Source organism: Haplochromis burtoni, unplaced genomic scaffold, assembly GCF_018398535.1.
Source record: "Haplochromis burtoni strain Fernald_Lab_line unplaced genomic scaffold, NCSU_Asbu1 Contig_572, whole genome shotgun sequence".
Lineage (NCBI taxonomy): Eukaryota > Metazoa > Chordata > Actinopteri > Cichliformes > Cichlidae > Haplochromis > Haplochromis burtoni.
The window spans coordinates 235218-256750 of record NW_024582933.1 but is presented as its reverse complement, the minus strand read 5'-3'; the positions used below and the strand labels follow the sequence as shown (position 1 = coordinate 256750).

At 39.7% G+C, this 21533-nt stretch overlaps 2 protein-coding genes across 7 annotated transcripts; both read left to right on the top strand.

Annotated features, from left to right (window-relative positions):
• The first annotated feature begins 78 nt into the window (after positions 1 to 78).
• Positions 79 to 7568, top strand: LOC102303226 (cytochrome P450 2J4). Its single transcript, XM_005948087.1, has 9 exons — positions 79 to 365; positions 862 to 1021; positions 1115 to 1264; positions 1500 to 1660; positions 3252 to 3428; positions 3525 to 3663; positions 3852 to 4039; positions 6295 to 6436; positions 6939 to 7568. The coding sequence occupies exons 1-9, from the start codon at positions 165 to 167 to the stop codon at positions 7112 to 7114; spliced, it is 1494 nt and encodes a 497-aa protein (XP_005948149.1). The 5' UTR covers positions 79 to 164; the 3' UTR covers positions 7115 to 7568.
• Positions 7569 to 8396: 828 nt separating this feature from the next.
• On the top strand, positions 8397 to 21467 carry il23r (interleukin 23 receptor). Of its 6 annotated transcripts, none has more exons than XM_042214473.1 (18): positions 8397 to 8497; positions 8668 to 8778; positions 8899 to 9000; positions 9138 to 9782; positions 9959 to 10125; positions 10693 to 10816; positions 10897 to 11063; positions 11458 to 11594; positions 11698 to 11899; positions 12012 to 12094; positions 12789 to 12987; positions 13074 to 13277; positions 13570 to 13668; positions 13823 to 13978; positions 16517 to 16657; positions 16820 to 16907; positions 17357 to 17447; positions 18404 to 21467. In XM_042214473.1, exons 4-18 carry the CDS (start codon positions 9508 to 9510, stop codon positions 19052 to 19054), a joined length of 2784 nt encoding a protein of 927 aa, XP_042070407.1. In that variant the 5' UTR covers positions 8397 to 8497; positions 8668 to 8778; positions 8899 to 9000; positions 9138 to 9507; the 3' UTR covers positions 19055 to 21467. The 6 variants fall into 6 exon arrangements, with proteins under 6 accessions (XP_042070407.1, XP_042070405.1, XP_042070406.1 ...); XM_042214472.1 differs by lacking the exon at positions 8397 to 8497 and adding an exon at positions 8526 to 8540; XM_042214471.1 differs by having other exon boundaries at positions 8668 to 9000.
• The last annotated feature ends 66 nt before the right edge of the window (positions 21468 to 21533 follow it).

Sequence of the window (21533 nt, the reverse complement as noted above, 5' to 3'; positions counted from 1 at the left end):
TTAGGGGAGAAAAACAAACCAAAACCTTGATTCTAACAACTAGGAGTGTAATCAAGGCTTTATCTGGACTTTGGGCTGGGTTATGTACTCTCGGGCATTGGGTTATATAATATTCTGTCCCTGTAGCTGAACACTGAGTTACTTTTGCATAACAGAGTAAAGCTATGGAGACAATATACAGCGTGCTCGGCCTGGAGTGGATTGACGGCGGGAGCATTTTACTATTTGTGTGTGTTTTCCTGCTTCTGACTGATTTTTTGAAGAACAGAGTGCCAAAAAACTTTCCTCCTGGACCGTGGGCTCTTGCTTTCATTGGTGATCTTTGGCGTATCCAACCTGCCAGGCTTCACTTGCAGTTCGCAGAGGTATAGAAATATCTTTATTGCTGTGTAGTCGAAAATAAAGGGTCAGAAGCGTAAACAACACTCAGCGATATCACACTGCACTTTTTGCATATTGATTTAAGTAAATCAGTAAATGTGAGGTTTTGTTTTTTAAAAGATGTCCTAAACATGTCAGGTAAATAGTAAATTATTAACTTAAATGCAAGATAGCCAAACTGAACTCTATTCCAGATTCCCCTTTGTTCTCTTTACTGGAGGTCGGGTGGGGGGGGGCACAATATTGATACATGCTATTAATTTTATATTGTTGATTAAGTAATTTGTCCTCCAGATTTTAAAAAGGGGTAACTGAAAAATCCAACCAGCATTAGAAATGATACTTTTAAATAGATTTCAGCAGCTGATAAGAAACAGTTAAACCTGGGGGTTAAAACTGAAATGGGCAATCACATGACAGTGACTTCTTAAAAAATATGTCCACTCAGTGGTCAACCACAATGTCAATGCCTGTGTTCAGTTTGCAGAGAAGTATGGAAACGTTTTCAGCCTGCGACTATTTGGTGGAAGAATTGTGGTCGTGAATGGCTACAAGTCTGTGAAAGAGGCCTTGGTACAAAAAGGAGAAGACTTAATAGATCGTCCTGTCATACCCATATTTGAACTAGCAGGAAACAAAGGTGGAGTTGGTTGTATTTTCATATTTGAAGTTGAGCAACATCAGACTTAATTTACACCATTTTGGAGTTAATGTTTCTGTATGTTCCTAAAAGGTCTTGTGATGTCAAATGGTTATCCATGGAAGCAACAGAGGAGATTTGCTCTTCACACTCTCAGAAACTTTGGTCTGGGCAAGAAGACCCTGGAGTTATCCATCCAGCAGGAGTGCCAGTACCTCATAGAGGCTTTTGCAGATAAGCAAGGCACAAAAAAAATTAACTCACACTACCTTCAACTTTGAAGACAAACGCATGCACCAACAGCTACATACATTGTGTACTTAGGTATCATGACACCTGTTGCATGCGATTCATATAACATGCGTTGTCCAGTGACTCATCATATTTGATGTTTTGTTTGTGATGTTTTGGGTCCCAATTTTCTTTATTATTTTGACATGATGCAAGGGTTCCTCAGTCTTTTTTATGTATTTTACAGGAAAGCCCTTTAATACCCAGTCACTGATAAACAACGCTGTGTCCAACATCATCTGCTGTTTGGTGTTTGGGAATCGATTCGACTACACTGACAAGGAGTTTCAGTCTATTCTCCAGAAATTCAACAAGATTATGCATTTACAGGGAAGTTTGTCAGTACAGGTGAGAATACATCCAATAATTTTATTCATTATTTTATTCTGGAACTAAAATGTGTTTAATTTGAAACATTGCCGAAGAAATTTTATTGAAAACGAATACAGTAATGTTAGACTACTAAAACTAAAAGGTGCGTATTCAAACTATGAGTCATGTAAATGTACACAAATATTATTGTGTGAAATCTATTTTATGAATCAAAGGTAAAAGTACTGATCTGGCACTAAAATTGTCCGTGTTGCTGATATTGTTAAAATTAACCAGTCGTATTTTTGCTGCAATGGTAGGATCCATAGTATAAAAGTTTACACAGTCACCAAACAAGCAAAAGATTATTTTATGTTTGAAACATGAATCCCATTGAAGTTGCATAAATAAGGACATCCGACTTAAAAACCAGCTAAATCAGTCAACAAGCAGCCAACAGTAGCTTTATTTCCAATCCAAAAATTTCTGTATGACATGAAACTGTTGTTTCTAGTTAAGGGGAAGTTCTAACTACTTTATGTTTAGTTAGATTAGGCAATTGAATTCAGCTCTATTTACAACACTAAATCAACAGTCGCCTCCAGGTGCTTTATGTTGTGAGGTAAAGACCCCTACAATAATACAGAGAAAGCCCCAAAAGTCAGATGATCCTCTATGAGCAAGCACTTGGTAACAGTGGGAAGGAAAAACTCCCTCTTTACAGAAACAAATCTCAGAAAGAACCAGGCCCAGGGAGGGGCCACCACCTGTTTACATTGCCTTACTCTAAACCAGCGGTCCCCAACCCCCGGGCCTCTGACCGGTACCGGTCCGTGAGTCGTTTGAGGCTCAGGTCTGAAATATATGGTTTTCAGGGTTTTTATCGGTTTTCAGCGTTATTTTGTCATCGTTTTTATCGTTAACTCGGTTTTCCTGGTCTTTTTTTCGGTACCGGTACTAGTTTTATTTTGTTGTATTTATCCGCGACACCTTAAAGGCCGGTCCGTGAAAATATTGTCGGGCATAAACCGGTCCGTGGCGCCAAAAAGGTTGGTGGCCGCTGCTCTAAACCTACTCACCCACCCCTGTTGCTTGTCACGTGTTTTCATGGTCTTACGATGTGAAGATTCATGTGCTTCTGTGTTGAGGAGTTTTTGTTTTCTGTTCTCATACTGATCCCCTATCAGGAGCTCAGTCTGAGTACGGTTCTCTTTTTTCTCCTCCACTGCCCTTTTGTCTCGTACATTTCATTGTTTTTCTTTACGCTACCTGTTCTGACCTGTCTCCCCAATGTGATTTTTGTTTAATGTATGTATGGTTGAAAGGGGTTACATTTCACTGCAGGCAACTGCAAGTGACAAATAAAGGCTTCATCAAAAATATAAATCTTCTGTGACCGGTTGGGGGTGACTGGAGGGAGGACAAAATATACATTAAAGGACTAGTGTGGGGAATCTGAAAGGAGGTCAAGCTCAGTTCTTGTTTACATCTCCTTGTGTTTTGGGGTCTAATATTTCATGACATTTGAAGTATAGTAGGGGTTTCCAAATATCTGTAGTTCTTGAGTTATCTGGTGTAAAAGCCAGTAGTCAACAGGTGTACCTGAAACTGTCTTCGAACTCTGTAGATGTACAACACAATGCCCTGGCTGATGAAGTGGATTCCTGGATCTCACAAGGAAATATTATTTCTGGTACAACAGTTAATTGAGTTTGTAAAGGTCAAGGTCAATGAACACAAAGAAAATATTGACCCTTCATCACCAAGAGATTACATTGATGCTTTTCTCATAGAAATGGGAGAGGTGAGTGAAGTGCTCCTTGTCTGTTGTCTACATTTCTAATAAAATGTGTGATTTGTTACCATGTAACACATTTTTGCTCCTCTCTCGCACTTATAGAAAGAGAACAAAGAATCTGGTTTTGATTTACAAAATCTGTGTTTTTGCGCTCTGGATCTTTTTGGTGCTGGAACTGAAACTACAACCACTACTTTACACTGGGGACTGCTTTACATGATCTACTACCCTGACATACAAGGTGTGTTTATGAATCACATCCACCTTTACTACATATTTTCTAATCAATTTGCCATCTCTTTATATTCTCAGGGGGTCCCTAAGAGATCATATGTATTGTGAGAGGATGCATGTAAGATGTGTAAACTTTCCCTGTAAGTCATCTATGCTGCACACAGACTCACATTGTTTCCTGTTTTCACTGTGCAGAGAGAGTCCAGGCTGAGATAGATGCTGTGGTTGGTTCATCCAGACAGCCCTCTATGAGTGACAGAGAAAAAATGCCCTATACTGATGCTGTCGTTCATGAGATTCAGAGAATGGCCAACATCATCCCCCTCAATTTGGCTCACATGACAAGCAAAGACACCACACTGGATAACTACGCAATCCCAAAGGTATACAGTCCATATGTTGTTTCCCAAGTGAGGTTTTTGTCATTTTTTGAAATGACCTATCCTTTTATCAGATAATTAAGAATGTTTTTAGACAGATTAAATGGAATAATAATAATCAAAACCAAAAACATGCTGGGAATTTGGGTATTTCACTTAAAATACTAAAAATCCTCCTTTATACGCCAACTCTAGAGGCGTATAAATATATAAATACATTATCTCAGGAACTTCTTTAAGTTTCTTGAAGATTTTTCACCTCTCATCTGAGAAGCTTCTGGTGGAGAGTCCCGGATTTAAGCCATATTAGGAATGTCCCTTAAGAGGGTCACTGACCCACTATTGATCACCTGCCTAATCACATGAGCCAAAGGTCTGAAGTACACTAGGATGAGGTGTTTGGAGAAGTCTCTCCTGAGTTTCTCTGATAAAGGGATGATAGGAGATGACAGTGCTGACAATGCTATTCTGTTTTCCTTCTGTTTCTCCCTAGTTGATGTCTGACCTTTTTTACAGTATCTTTGCTGATTCGATAACCACATGCTTTAAGAGCGTTCGTTACATCTATGTGCTCCTTCTCTCTCTCTTGTGGCTTGGAGGGAACATTTTCTGCCCCGTGTTGCAGGATCCTTCAAGAAACTTAGAGAAGTCCAGTCGCTTTTCCTTCCAAGTGCACTAGATTACCATAACCTGGATGACTGACAACCTTCACAGACATAAATACATTATATTGTCAAAAGTAATTACTTACTCATCCAAATCACTAAATCAAGGTCTTCCTGGCACTTTAATGGCCACAGGTGTATAAAATCAAGCACCTTAGCATGCAGACTGCTACTACAAACATTTGTGAAAGACTGGGAGCTCTCAGGACCTCAGTGAATTCCAGCGTGGTACCGTGATAGGATGTCACCTGTGTAACAGGTCCAGTCATGAAATTTCCTCATTACTAAATATTCCACAGTCAACTGTTAGTGGTGTTATAACAAAGTGGAACCAATTGGGAACGACGGCAACACAGCCATGATCACATAGTGGGGGCCAGCAGAGCACAGAGGTCATCAAATTTCTGCAGAGTCAAACAATCAATCACTACAGACCTCCAAACTTCACGTGGTTTTCAGATAAGACCAAGAGCAGTGCACAGAGAACTTGATGGAATAGAGCTGCAGCTGCAATCTTGACATCACCAAGAGCAAAGGAAACCCAACAGATGCACGCTGCGAAAAGCACGCTGCCACTGGACTCCAAAGCAATGGATACGTGTTCTCTGGGTTTGTCAGGTGCCAGCATTGTGCCAAGTGTAAAGTTTGGTGGAGGGGGAATTATGGTGTGGAGCTGTTTTTCAGGAGTTGAGCTCGCCCCCTTAGTTCCATTCAAAGGAACTCTTAATGCTTTAGCACACAAAGAAACTTTAGACAATTTCATGCTTCCAACATTGTGAGAACAGTTTGAGGTTGGATCCTTCCTGTTCCAACATGACTGTGCACCAGTGCACAAAACAAAGCCCATAAAGACACAGATGAGCAAGTTTGATGTGGAAGAACTTGATTGGCCTGCACACAGTCTGACCTATAGATAGAAAGCCTTTGGGATGAATTAGAGCAGAGATGGCAGGCCAGGCCTTCTCATCCAACATCAGTGTCTGACCTCACAAATGTGCTTGTAGAAGAATGGTCAATAATTCCCATGAACACACCTTTAAACCTTCTGGAAAGTCTTCTGAGAAGTGTCCAAGCTGTTATAGCTGCAAAGGTTGGGCCAACATCATATTAAACTTTATGGATTAAAGACGGGATGTCACTCTACTGTAGCACAGGACGGCAAGTTCCAACATTCGAGGAGGGCTCGGGGTAGATTGCTACTCCTACCTGTCAAAAGGAGCCAGTTTAGGTGGTTCGGGCATCTGTAGGATCTGTAGTACTGAGTGATGTGTCTTAGGCATGCCCTGTCAGGAGAAGGCCTCGGGGTAGACCCAGGACAGACTGTAGAGATTATGGATGGATGGATAATTGTGTAATGTAACACAATAATCCATTTAATAGCCCTGCTCTTTAGTTATAGGAATTAGCTTCTTCCATGAGCTGATTTTCCACCAACTAGCAAATTAACACAATTAACAATTGCACATTTTATTATTTTTGACATTTTTCAGTTTCTAAATTCTTGAGAATTCTTGATTCTGTCCAAAACTTTGTTTCAAAACTTGCATTGGAAGCAAACTAGTAAAATCATTTACTTCAATTGTATTTTTTCAGGGTACCATAATCATAACTTTACTGCACTCGGTCCTGTGTGATGAATCGATGTGGGAAACTCCACACACCTTCAACCCTCAACATTTTCTGGACCAGGATGGTAAATTCAGGAAGAGAGAAGCCTTTATGCCTTTCGCTGCAGGTTAGTCAGTAGTTACTCCACATATCCTGTACAGTTGCATGTTTTTTATGGGTATGTGTTTACAGGGGCACTATAAAACGTTATAGCTTCATGGAACACCAGAAAGGGTTCAGATAGGAAGCAAAACACCAGTTTTCCCACAAAGACTCTGATCTGTTGAAGACCTTCCCTGATTGAAGTGCATATGCATATGCAAATTTCATAGCATTAAACTTTAACCTGCCGGGTCCCTAGTACAAAAAGTGTGCATTTTTTTTGTGTGCTGGCACCCTTCTTCTAAATAAAGAAGAGTATTTCCAGTAATGTGTCCCGTTGTGTGCTACACATGAGATATGGCAAGTTTAGCCAGTGTCCTGAAATGCTTTTCCCAACATTTTACAGACTTCATGTGTGAAAATAAGTTTTGCATGCTAGGTTTGCTTTCCCAGAACTACAAAAATATCTGTGAATTAAGGTGAATGTCCTTGTGAATGAAATCACTCAACTTCTGGTGTATTCGTAGGTAAGCGCGTGTGTCTTGGGGAACAGCTGGCCAGGATGGAGTTATTCCTGTTCTTTACCTCCCTCCTCCAGAGATTTTCATTCACTGCACCTGCTGGAGAGCAGCCCAGTCTGGAGTTCAAGTTGGGAGTAACTCGGGCCCCCAAACCTTATCGCCTCTGTGCTGTACCACGATAAAGCAATAAATGGCACATAAAATGCCATGTTTCTTTGCATGTATCTTTATCTATCTCAAATTTGAGGGTATAGTTTATTCAGGAAGGAGGGCTTTCTGCAATCTAAAATATTCAAGTGTGCAAAAATAAATAAAACAAACTCCTTAAAAGAAATCACTGGTATGCAATTTCCTGCAGTCGCTTCCTCTGCACATTGTCTTTGTAGTTAAAACGCGACGTGCTTGAATAAACTGTATGTTTCTCATTCAGACCGCTATTTGTTAAATTTCATACTGTGGTTTTATTCTGAGGTTTGGAAGTTGAAAAAAAAACACAACGCGCCGCTCTTTACTGTCGCTCTCTTAAAATCACTGTAGTTTAAAGATTGATTGTTTTAAAAAAAAAAAAGTTCTGTGGAGCATAAAGTTTATGTGAAAGAAAATGAAATGTCAATAAAAGGTTGAATCATTTAAAAATTTGTGTATTTTTTATTTATAGTATTTGTGTTAAGAATACCAAATTTTGTCATGTCACTTGTGAAAAGTAACACTTTCAGAGAGTTTCTGAATTTGAACCATGAACATGAAGGAGTATTAATTCTGAAAACTGCCTTAAACCTCAAGCCACCTTTATCTCACGAACATGCACCCCGTCAAACTTCTGGGTTTTCCCTGTAAACCGTTTGAAGTTACAGATGGAAAATATCTTGTGAAAGAAAATCACAAAAGCCAAGATAGCTAGAGACTTTTAAACAGTTGAGGCTGAAGTACTTTGCGGGACTACAAACGCTAGCAAACGGGCTCAGTGAGAAAAGATGTTCGAGTGTAAATCGATTTCTCTAAAGAGTTCTCTGTAAGTTTCTTTTAAAAATTTTCTAGAACACATTTAAGATCCAGGTTGTGTTTAATCTCCATGTTACTGAGCAGTTTTCTGTTATGTCATTTTTTAAAATCTTTATAACCTTTATTATGTAAGTCTGTCCTTCAGCACATTTTGACTTATTGTGTCAAATAACCAAGTTGTCAGCGTGCTTTTCAAAGTAAAATGATTGATGTCACCGTGTCGCTTGCTCGGTTGACCACTGGATTATGTGCCAGCAGAAGCATGTTTAATGAGAGCAGATGCTGAGAACACTGATGTTTCAAGTCAACAGAATCGTTGTGGTGATGAAAAACAGGCAACAGAAGTAGGGCAACAAACTACTCAAAAAAAATGATCAAAGTTTCTGCATTTGCCAGAATACCACAAAACTAGGTCACTGGCCTCTTTAAGACATTTCACTCCCATGAAAGAGATCACTTTAGTCAGGTGCTCCTCACACAGCAAGTCGTCTGACGATCGATTCACAGCAAAAGCCTTTTTGGATGGTATCTTGATAAGAAAACCCAGACAGGATGGAGTTCTGGTGAGCGTTATCTCAATCTTTCGCCTATATGTCGAAAGTGATGGTATGTGCAGTCTTTGAGAGACAAAAACATACAGAGAAACACGTTACAGTCGTTGATCGCTAGGAGACTCTCCTTGTGGGATAATGCAGTTTTTTTTTTCTCTCCCTATTCCTGTCCTGTCTTTCAGGTTCTGCGTGCCGCAGGTGAGTAGCGATAAGGCTCGTTAGCCACCGGACCAAAACCAACGTGTCCCAACAGGCTGCTGGCAGCGAAAGAATTGAAAGTTAACATGCTTGACGTGAGGAAATACTTAATCTCAGTTCATCTCAGTTGTGTCAGCAGGATAGAACATTGACAGGAACGTGTTTTCTCTTATCTGCCACGGTGTTGTGACGCTTGTACTTGTTAATGTTATCAGCTTCAAGCTTGCACTGGAAAGGATGAGACATTCAGTTAAAAGCTCTTCCTCCTCCTCATGTTAGGCAGCTCACTCCAGTGCTCCCGCACGCAGATGACTGAGGTAGGCTTTGAAGATAATTTTGTGAAAGGAAATTTCTTTTAAGTGATTCATAAGAAGTAAGAAATTTGTCATTTTTCATTTTGTTTCCTAAAAAAACAACCTGTTTTTCTTCTCTTCTCATTTCTTTGTTCTTACAGCTGCTGAAGGGGTTCTTCGGGATTCAGAAAAATGAGCTGAGATGACTGTCTCCTCAGTCATTTCGAGATGTATTATTGTACTTCTTACTTTTTCTATCAATTGTGAGTGTTACAGGTTCCAGCTATTTAAAAAAACACACCGCCATTACTCTGTTTCTGCTTACTGAGATCCCTTATCACACTTTGGTAGCTCTTGTGGTTTTGAATTGTAACCCTTGCTTCGGCTTTTACCACAACTTCAACCCAAGTGTTTCAATAATTAAATTAGCAGATACATAGTCATGGAAAACACTTTTACTTTGTCTGTTCTTGGCATTCCTTCTTGCACAAAGAGGATTTTTTGGGATCTCCCACTCACACATTACAGCCAATGAATGTAACGATCCACTTGGTTTTTATAGTAAATGGGTTTTGCTATACACAATGTATTTATTGGCATGGTCTAAAATTCACTTTCTCGACTAATGCTGTGGGGAAAACTTCATGCATTTGTCTTTTCCGGACAGACTTCCCTCTTCTACCTGTTGGCTGCCAACGAGCGATCACTACCCAGTATACTGGGTACCTGGTTGTAGAGCCAGCTCCACTCTTTCTCATGGGCTCAAATCTGACGGTGTACTGCCACACCCATGAATGTGATTGGAGGTGGGAATCAGAACAATGCTACACAGTATTCTGCCATGCATGAAAATCTCCCTGCTGTGTTTGTAGCTATCAGCTTTATTGGCTCATATTTGATAACAGAAAATTAGTTTTTAGACTTCTTGTCCCTCTCCACCAGTTAGGAAATGATAATTAAAAGTTTTCTTTTTTACATGCAGAGCCAAGATATACATGGTGCTAAATGGCAAGCCTGTGGATAAATGGGAGAGAATCAACTGCACTACAGTGAAATTCTATCTGCCCAGCATATGGATCCCACTGTCTGCAGCGATCTGCAGTAATTATATGCATAGCGTTGTGAATGGAGTGGATCTACGAGCTGGCCGTATGTACAGTTTACAGCAGCTGCAAAAGAAAATTTGTGTGCAAGTGCAAAAAATAGAAAGAGAGAGTAAGACACAAATTTACAACACTGCCTATAAAAGTGGCATAATAGTAAGAAAATGCAGTGGGGTTGTAGGTAAACTTGGTTTGCAGCAGGCTAAATAAATCACAATTGTTGTTTTTTTGTTTTTCACTGCTGTCTGTTACGGCTGATGTTGTGCAGAACTTGGAGGCTGGGTTATTGGAACATAGTTTCTTTTTTATTTATTAATTTTTCTTGTAGAAGCTAACCAAACAGTACAAAATAAAAAAATTTTAAAAAGCAAAGTGAAAGGTAAACCCATGGGTACCTTGTAGTAATGGGAGCAGACGTGCTCAAACTTTAATTACTAAAATATATATTTTTAGGAGAAAGTATAAAATTATTGAAAATATGCATTTGCTAATATTTTACACTTTGAAATTTGTTTATAGAAGTGACACAGAAAGCAAATGACTAGTTTTCATTTTCCAGCAAATGTAAAAACTAAGGTCTGTTTTTTTTTGTTTCAATCATGCGCTTTTAAAGTGCCTCCAGATAAACCTGACACTATAACATGTGAAACAGCAAAGAGCTCATCCTTAATAAACTGCTCGTGGACGAGGGGGCAGGAAACGTACCTCCCTACTCTCTACAACATTTCTGTAAACAGGTATGGTGTTATGTTTTTGTTTTGTATTTTCTTGTTTATCCAAATCTCATGGTTTGATTTTTTTAATGTTTTATTTTTAGGGAAAATGAGAGTCAGAAACGTCTATTTCAAATCCAGGATGCTGACAAAATCACCATACCACGAAGCATGTTTGATGAAAACACTACATACCTGATCATTATCACTGCTTCCAACCACTTTGGAACATCACAGTCCGATCCAGTCGTCCTACGTGTGAAGGACATAGGTAAACCTGTGCTTCTGCAATACTTACACAGATCTTGAATTTGAATACTTGAATACCATTGAATGTTTTTTGTTCACTTGTTAATTTCATTCTCTTTCTTTTTTTTTATTAGAGTCATATGGTTTCTCGAGAAATGTGTCATCACCTGATGTATCATTTTTAGAAAGTTTTTTTTTATGGTCACAGTTTGACTAATTTGACCTTCTTATCAGCAAACTGTTTTTCTATTTGTGTAATATTTCTTTGAAGAGAAATTTACCTACGCCCTCGGATGAGCTCTGTCACTATTTCAGTAAACTTTAATTGCCCAGAATTTCTGTGCCATTACAGAATATGTAGCTGTTTCTGTCTCTATCATTTGTGAGCACTATATTTGGTTTCCTTTGTCTTGCAGTGATTCCCGATGCACCTATTATTATGCAGATACAGTTTCCGAGCAATTCCGTAGCAGCCACATTGCAATGGAAAAGCAATGAATCCTCGGTTTATCTCAGACCTCATGTCATGCTGCGCACAAACAACACTTCCTGGGTAAAGTTTTATTAACACTCCTCCAACAACTCTGTGGGGGGTTTTTACAGCAAAAGTCTTTATCTGGCACCATGAAGTTGATCTAATCTCTCAATGTTTTTAGGAAATGAGAGCGGGCGTGGAACTCGGTAAGAATCTGATACGGGTAGATAATCTAACACATCTGACTGAGTATGAGTTCCAGATGAAAATATGCAACACAGCGCCTGTGCCGACACATACCAACGCAAGTAGTATTAGCGCCAGAAAAGCATTGCTTTGCAGCAAATGGAGCCCGTCTGTGAGGAAGAAAAGCCCTGGAAAAGGCAAGCTCACTGTTCTTGCTTATCATAAGACAGATGCAATGTAAATGTGATGATATAAGAATTTGTTGTTTCTAATTCATAGCCCACAACTTATTGTCTACCCTCCCCTCAGGTCCATCCCAGCAGTTGCAAGTTTGGAGGAAGGTGGAGAGGCAGGGGACAGACGGCCAGAGGAACGTGACTGTTTTGTGGAAGGTAATAAGTTATGGCCACTCATGAGCCCTGGCTTTTGTTGTTATGCTGACAATTATGAATCCCAAACATCCATCAAATACAAGAAATGTTTTTTATAATGCATCAGTTTGGTTATAACACAGAAAGCCTTCACTGCTGATTGGTTAAAAGGAATCATTTATCATTTTGTAAATTGCAACCACTTGATTTGCTGCGCAGACCTTTTTGTTGTGCATTTTACATGAAAGAAAAAACTTTCTCTTGACAGCGACTTCCTGCACAATACCTGACCACAGAATAATCTAACACAAAGCCTGTCTTCTGGCAGCAGTAAGCAGCAGTAATTTCAATTTATACAGTAAAATGAAAGTGGTGTCAGACCTCTAATCTAACTTTTGGATAATAAGCAAGTAACTGTATTTCAGACTGGCAAACTATATTACTATATTACTAAAAATGAGTAATATAGGAGTGCAGGTAGAATTTCAATTTCATTTCAGTTCTAATTTTTTATCCATCACAGCAAAGTGCAAAGAAATATAACAGCCTCTTGGCTAACGCTAAACAAGGGACAATTGCAAACAGGAAATGCCATCCTCTGATCAGAGGTTTTACAGACACCAGCTAAATTATTTTACATAACACGCAACCCTAAAGAACTTAATCTGCAAATGACAAATGTAAATATTAAGTGATGACTGGATTTCTTTCCCAGCCTCTACCACAAGAGGATTTCAGTGGCAAGGTGATTGAGTATGACATCTTTCTGGATAATGGTCAGAAGCTTAAAACCTGTGCTGCCGAGTGCATCCAGTGTTCAGTTCAGCTACCAGCAGAGGTTAGCAGCCTGAGCATCAGTGCGGTCACCACATATGGAAAGTCGCCACCAGCTGATGTAATTCTCAGACAATCAGGTATAGCAATACTGCACACAGAAGATTAAAACAAAAGTACTGTTAAGTTGTGGAGAAAATGAGCACTAAATGCCTTCACTGTTCAGGTGTCCCTGGATCTCTTCTGATCAAATTTAGCCCTGCTGCTGATGGCAGTGCTGTGTTTCTTTCCTGGTCGTGGACAACAGGAAACTACCCATCGACACAGGAGGAAGAACTGCGGTATTACGTGATAGAAAGGACAAATGTATCTGGAGAAGGGCTGTGGTGGCAAACGTTGGCCAAAGATCTAAAGAGCACATCAATCACAGGTAGACTCGCCACTGAGCCACTAGGGAATCTGGCTGTCCACATACGAACAGCAAAATATTGCATCACATAAATGCAAATTTAAATCTATGAAATGATATAAAGACACCAGGGCTTTAAATGAGAGAAAACAGTGGCCTCTTGTGGCCATTTATTGTATTACACCAGCACAAGCACAGAATGCAGATGATAGTCTTTATATACCTTAGGTCTGTGTTTGTGAACTAATCTTCATATTTGCAAAATAAATAATATATTTTAATATAATGTAGTTTTTTCCTGGCTTTGCTTCAGGTTTGGCTCCAGGTGTGAGGTATAACATCTCTCTGTATGCTGTGACCACCAGAGGTGTCAGTGCTCCATCATCCATACTGCTCTACTCCAAAGAACAGAGTAACACTTCTTCAGATTTGTTTTTTAAGAGAAGTTTATTTCTACATTTTTGAAGGTTTTTTAAGCATGTGCTAGATTTTGTGAATCTATACCTGGGCTTCAGGAAACACTTACCGTACCCAACACGTAGTCTTTGCATCACTGTGTGTTTCAGAGCCACTTTCTGGTCCAAGCCTCTCTGTGCTGGCCCACGAGGCCCAACGCATCCAGATCCAGTGGGAGGAGCTGCCCGTATACCAGCAGAGGGGTTTCATCACAAAGTACAACATCTATTGCAAAACACCGGAATCCAAAGACAAAGAATTAAATAGTGAGTATCAAACTGTATATGCCAATTGATGGGATGGGCATTTTTTCACAATCAGCTGTTCGACGAAAAAACATCATATTAACTGATAAATTGAGAAACCGAAACAGACATTTATTGTAGCGGTAAGTGAAAATTGGTAGGTTGTCTATAAACATTAACGGGTCACCTTATTTATCCTTTTAAGGCGGTCCAAAATAAGTACCTGGCATGCTTTGGTGTGACAGAAAAAGTTTAGTTATATGAGCAGGCTGTTGCTTTAAAGAAAAAGTCTAACTTTTTTTTTTTAACACATGTTTTTCAGCTGCTTTTTCAGATCAGTATAAACACATGTTGATTTGCACTGAAGGTTTAGAGGAACCACAACTTTGCGCTGTGTTTCCTGTTCTTCTACATCACGAGCCCTGCCTTTTATGGAGCACATGTAGGCATACGTTTTGTGTCTGTATTCCACCTAGGTCAGACAAAGTCCTCCTGTGGGCGCACACGTGTGGGAAATTTATGTATGCAATAGTAAATTTATGTAAGCATAAATTGTGTCTCAGCAGAAGACTTGTGTTACAAAATGGAAAGTGTGCAACCAGGATTCCATCGATACTCCCCTCCCACAAAGATGCAGTGCATCAGCAGGGTTTTTCACCTCTCGCTTCCAGTAATGTCATGAATTTGAAATGTTAAACTGCTGCATGTGGATTATGTAGCTATTATGTTAAAAATACTTTTTCAAAAAAAGCTAAAAGGAGGGGACAGCATCACTGTCTAACATGACAAGAGACCTTTTTGGTAGTTTTCTCTGAAGTCCTACGCATTTTGTATCTATCTTAGATCACCTTGGTGATTGATTGTGTATGCCGAGATCTCACCTAAGAAAAAACAGTTGTTTGTCGTCATTTTCACAGAGTCTTCAGAGTTTTCTAGAACTGGCTTTGACCACAAACAGGAAGCCATGTGGCTATGTGCACAAATGCATCCGTAAACACAGTTACAAACCAGCCTGCTTTGTGCACTATTTTTGGAATGTCAGCTTTAAAGCACCTGAGAGCACACATTCTGCTCTCTCAAATGTGCTACGTGCAGATACTAACTATCAGTGTTCTTTGAGGTATTTCAGATAATTACTTCAGTGATCCACTTTTGTCTTATGCCATTTTGCTCCATTACTCATATACTGTGCCAAAATATAACCTGCAGCCAGATCATGCTAAAATCTTTTATTGGTAGTTAATCCTCTTACACTGCACTGAAAGTTGCAGCTTACAAGAGAAAGTCATGTGGAAACTGGTGAGATCTTTGCACTCAGAGACAGTCATGATCTGACTCAATATTCACTATCTCTGTTTGATAGAAACGTTTAACTGCAAATGATCTGCACAAACACACCAATACATGAGTGGAAAAATACTGGTTAGAAAAAGTTTGAGGATTGTGGCTTTAACAGAGGAAAAAGGATCAGACTGACGTTTGGCCAATGAAGTCCTTGACAAGTGAAAGAGTCTCTTTGTTACAGATTTATCTTGTTTTTCCTTCATTTTCTGTTTTGCAATAATGTGCAAAAGTCTTGAGCCAACCCTCATTTCTCTCTTTTTTCTTGGAAAAATGAGAAATAGGTGCTGTGGCTTATTAATTCTTTATTCTTCAGCACAGCCTGAACTCTGTTAGAGAGCTTTATGGCAAGTAGTTTTCAGGTGCAGTTCTTGAAGCGTTTTGAAGGGCATTCAAAGCTCTTCTTTGAGTGTTTTGTGCCTTTTGTTCCGCTCTCTGTCAAGATGATCCCGCACTGCTTCAGTAACGTTAAGGTTGGGGTTATGGGAAGGCCAAATCATGACTGATAGTGTTGTAGTTTGTAAAAAAACTAAAACAAAAACCTGCTGTATATATTCAAGCTCAAGCTGGGCAAATTAAGCTAGCCACAGGCCTACCAGTCAACTATGGACAAATGATGTGGTTATTGCTATTTATTTTTATGTGCAATCAACACTTATGGGGACGTCATCAGTTTAATACACAAGGTCTGGCTAGACCACTAATCAAAACTGGTGTTTCAACAGAACTGAAAGTACTAGGGTGGCAAATTCCCCAACAGTAATCGAACCTGAAAATAAATGTTTACTCATAAGAAGTGTATTTTTTCCCAAAAACCAGGAAATTATTTTCACCAGTATCCATTGTTACAAGTGTACAGTCAGCAATCCACAGACACCCGCTTCCCAGAAAGCGCTGGTGCATCAGAACCATTTTTAACCTCAGTAGTTCAGCAGAGCCAAGCAGGTTTCAAGCAGCACATAGGCCACACATCCTATGATCATGCTTGTTGACAGTAGGCTGGAGGACACTGACTAAAACCCCCAACTGATATGTTATCTTTACAAGAGGACGAGGCCAGGGAAGTAGTGAAGAAACAGAGGGATCGTCCATCTCATGCAAAAGAAGACATGTTGATGTTCAAATAGCAGCATTATGCCGGTCTTCTTCTTAAGGCTACCTTAAAAATATTGTGCTTGCTTAAAAAAAGAAATATCTCTCATTTGCTTCTCTACACAGAGACTGTGTCTGCACCTGGTCCAAGGCAGGAGTGGTTGAACTGTCCTGAAGGAACTGTGGTTCTGCAAATGACTGCATCCAACTCAGCAGGAGAAGGACCGCGAGGGCGCCGGATCTACTCTGAGGCTGCAGCTCCTCCAGGTCAATATTCTATTGCCACAAATACTAAAACATATTTAGGCTTTTAACTCTCCTTTTGTATTTTGAGGACAACTAACATCAAAATAATATTATTTTCATAACTCCTTTACAACTTGTCTGCTAAAAGAAAAAGTGTTGTCTTTCTTTTCTTGTCTCCTGTAGTTGGCCTGGTGGTTGTGTGTGTTTTCATCGTTGCTATCTTCATTGCGATCATAGCCAACCTGATGTGCTGGAGATGCGTGAGGGAAAGGTATTAATCATTTATGCTCGAAATGAACAATTAAGCTCAAAACAACTGTTGTCCGACAGACACAAAACAAAACCTAACAGCCAAAGTATTTCTAAGGATACCACATCAGGACCTTAAGTTTTGTTTTACTAGTAACAGCGATGGATGCCATTGTGGTCGGCTTTATTAAAATGCCACACCGCAACATGAACAGATGAACAAGAAGCCACAGATTTAACACGAAGAGAAACTTAAACCAACACGTGTAGCCTACTAAATGTGGTCAAAGCACCCTTTCCCAATCTGGTGGTTTTACCTGCGGAGAGACTGATTTTGATTTGCAGTAGTAGACAGCTGTAGTAATACACGCATGCATCAGTTATATTGTCTAGTACCTCAGAGGCACAATAAGGAGGTTTTGTTGTAGCGTTTTAATCAAAAACTGAAAATCTAACTGTTTTCTGTCTTAGGATCAAACAGAAATGTATATCCTGGGGACCTGCCTGGCTAGTTGAAAACTTGCCAAAACCTGGACACAGTAATGCCATCAGACTATTGGAGGTAAACAAAGCAAGCATGTCCACTGAGATGACATTCATGCTCATCAGCCATACACTGTACATAAAAAATGAATATAGCTACTATAACATGAAATTTTGGTTTGTGAATTCTGCATTTTAAAGCATCATGATACGCTTTAAAATATAACATTTCCAAAGTAGAATTACTGTGGCGATCACTTTAGTCTCTTTGTGCCGTTTTTCGTCTCTGCTTTGTGCTTTTGGCTTAGCTAAATCCTAAGAGAAAGATCATAGAAAGTTCATATCTTCATTAGGATAGGGATTTATAATAGTGTGTTGGACTATAGTAGGCAACCATCCCAACACTGATCACAACAAAGAGAGGAAATGCCTCCCACACACACAAGCATTTCACACAGCGTGCAGTCAGTTTGCATGAATGCATTTGATAGGCTGTTAGCATTTGTGGAGCCAATGAGAATCAACAAGTGATCAAATCGATAACTGATATCAATAATGGAATTAGAATCTCCACATTTTTCATTGTTCCCATTCCTAGTTCCAAGTAACGTAGCACTGGAGTCTAATAGTGTTAACTCACTTCTGATGCCAGCCTTAGCGGATGCTCCCAATTCCAGGAACTGCAGTTGTTGACCCTTGGCACGTATTGGCTTCATTTTTCAGCCAAGGAGACTACATCTTACTGTCAGCATAATGACCAAAAGAGAAACAACTAGCAAATGAAACAACTCCACCAGTGCCAGCAAAACAAAGAAATCAATTTGCCAGTTTTGAGCTACACTAAAAATAGCCTACTATTAGTTTCTAGACATTGCTAGCCTGAACTATCGTAGGAAGTCAATGCTACTTCCTGCTTTCGTTCTGAGAGATTTAGATACTTTGTCTTGATGACACACATAACTCTGAAACAATTGCATTGTATTTATCTCTCTAGATCTAAGTATGGATTTGATTTGTTTGTTTTGTGGTCCACAGCACGATGGAGTCGAACCATTATTCTCGTGCACCCACAATGACCCTCCACTGTCCCCCATCACTGTCATCTCCCAGGAGGAGAGGGATGAAATCTACCCCAACATCCATGTTGAAGAGTCCCAGATTGGATCAGGACCACTCACAGTGAAAACACCTTTCCTGATGTCAGATACTGAGAAAATGCTTGTTGACAGAAGGCTCGAGCATGTTTGCTACAAACCCCAGATTGGCATGATGACTTCAGAAGAAGAGGAGGTGAATGAAGTGGAGGAGAAGCAGATGGACGCTCCATTAAATGGGGAGGACGGCAGTTGTTCAAGTGTGTTTGAAGGATTACTGAGTGGCTTGTTGTTGAGTGTGGATGTGAATTCCTCTTATTCATCTCGGGAACGTACTCACGGCTTTTTGAATGATCGTCTGAGGCCTAAACCTCCTGAACCAAGCACAATATCTAGAGGCTTTCAGTTCTTACAACAACATAGAGGGACTGTGGATGAAGTAGAAACAGACTCTCCATCTCTGGACTTGCCACAGGATGAGATTATGACTCCTGACACAGCAGACCCCAGCTTGTCTCAATGTACTGGTGAGATAATACTGTTTGGCGGTTACTTCCCTCAGATTGCTGCCGTCAGCAGTGATCAACTGTAGCATGGACGATGGGGACAACACAAAGAAAAAAAGATAAACCTGCACTACAAAGAAAGCATTATCAAACCACCTTATCGCTTGAAATGATGATTTCAGTAACTTTGTGCGATCAGAATGAAAATCTGCCTGAAATTGTTGTCAAAAACAAATTCATGAAATAAATTTAAAGCAAAAAAAAACTTTATCAAGTTTGCTGAATGTCAAACATCAGAGTGACCTGATGGCAGAATGGTTATGACCACATGAGGCCAAAACGTCTCCTGAATATATGAATAGATATAACACTACCCCTCCAAAAATGCTAACAGTGGAGCACACTCATACATAAACAACTTTCTTCCATGCAATTTGGACTCATGGGATCATCGGTCTGTTGCAGGACTCATGCGTGGAGACGTGTTAGCCCAGGAGTCGATTTAAAATCACTACTGTGAAAGGAAGCCAGAGTACCTGGAGAGAAAACGCACATTCAGAAAGGCCCCAGCCTGGATTTGAAACTAAACTCTTCTTGCTATTTAAACAATGGTGCTAGCCACTGTACTGCTGTGCTTGTAAATAGCATCATAGAAAAATATTTTTAGTATTTAGTGATTCACATCTATCTAATTTGTTAAGAAAATGATTTATGTTTCCAAGAGAATTAAACCAGGTAACAAAAAAATAGCATCTCCTCTATTTCCACCATCCATCTTTTAGTGATGTTGTCATCTCTTTTAATCTTTACATTTATCTGGTAGATTGTTGTCAACTTTGGTAAAACAGATTGAAGGTGTAGACAAGATGTTTCCCACTTACTTAAAGAATGAGTTAAAAACTCATCCACTCACTGGAAGATCTGTCACTATAGAGACATTCATGGTTTCTCTGGATTGAACTGTAATATTTTGTTGATCCTCCGATAAGCATCATGAATTTCATGTTCTTGTGCCTGCCATAACATCTATGAGGTGGAGATGGTGGAGGATTTGCAGGCTGACATTAGCATTTAGCATTAGCATTCAAAACACTGTAAGTAAAGTCTCACAGAGATGCTAGCGTAGCTTGTTTTTATTATTAAGCTTGTTAAAGAATACCCAAAGAAACTGTAATCTGGGTCCAGATTTTAGACTAGACTGAGAGACTAGTGTCTCAAAAGCATACATGAAGCTTAGCTTACTGCAGTCTGTCGCCTGATCTTTTAGCTAACAGTGCCTGTAGTTATATTAACCTCATGATTTATTGATGTACAGAATTCAGTTTGAGGTATTTAGCAGTTAGACTCGACAGTCCATCACAGCAGGAAAGAATCCCAGCCGTGATAGGGATTCGGGTAGGACAACCCAGGAGTCTAGACAATGGTGGTGGAGATGAAGATGGAGGCTCGAGTGATGAGAGGCGGTATTGGGAAGAAGGTGGGTTGCACAAAGGTGGCTGCAAGGAAGAATGAGAGATGCCATTTAAAGTATGCAGAGTGAAGGAATAAGATTCATTTGCAATATCAGTTCTCTATTGCATCACAAAGAGTCAAGAGGAAGAAAAACACTTCCTATGAGCAAGCTTTTAGTAATTTCTTGCTCATAGGCTCATACATTGACCTGATTAATTACATGGTCATCCACTATCAACAGTATGTGACAATCACAAAAAAAGAGCCTGGAAATCAAACTGTGCTTGCTAATAAGCTAAAGATGAAACCACATCCAATTAATCAAGCAAAAAACAAAGTAATGTTATCAACTCTGATAGTGCCTTTATCCAGAAAAATCCAAATGCTTGCATCAGGTCAAACTCACACATTAGGGCGCGACCCCTGCATGTTTCTAAGTGCTGGCACCACACTTGGTGAGTAGAAAAGCAATGAGTGTGAAATTATTCCAAAACACACCCAGGCTAAAGCCTTCTGGGGCTTTCCCTCTGCAGTCGGTGGCTCACTGTCGGGTTTTGTGAACCTTCATTTCTACTCATACATGCACCACCTGCAGTTCAATACCATTTTTATCACTTCCTGAGAGCCGGCTCACTTCCTTAAAAGAAAATCAACATTTCACGACAGTCTCTCCTTTACTGACATACTACATTTTAGGAAGTCTCCAGGTTAGAGATATCTCGTTATTCTTGCTAAATTTAACCACTACAGGCATATCCATTCATCTTGAGTCTTGTGTTGTATTTCCGAAGAATGCGATGCCACATTGGAAAGTCCCCCATTGCACCACATGGAGATGTAACAGAGGGACTGAAAGACTTTGGGCTGCATGGAAAATCTGATAATGTAACTCGTTCTGAGAGCTTGTTGTGCTTTTGCAGGTCCTTCTTTTCAGGAGGTTCCCAAGCATCATCTAAACAGCAGCTCGAAGAGACGCCCCCCATAAGATAATAATCAATATTTGCACCTTTTATCGCATAATAAAGTTTTGCTGATCATTTATGCAATCATTGTCACGTGTTGTTTGTCCGTCTGAATATGCTAAACACCACAAAATGCCCCACCCAAATCATT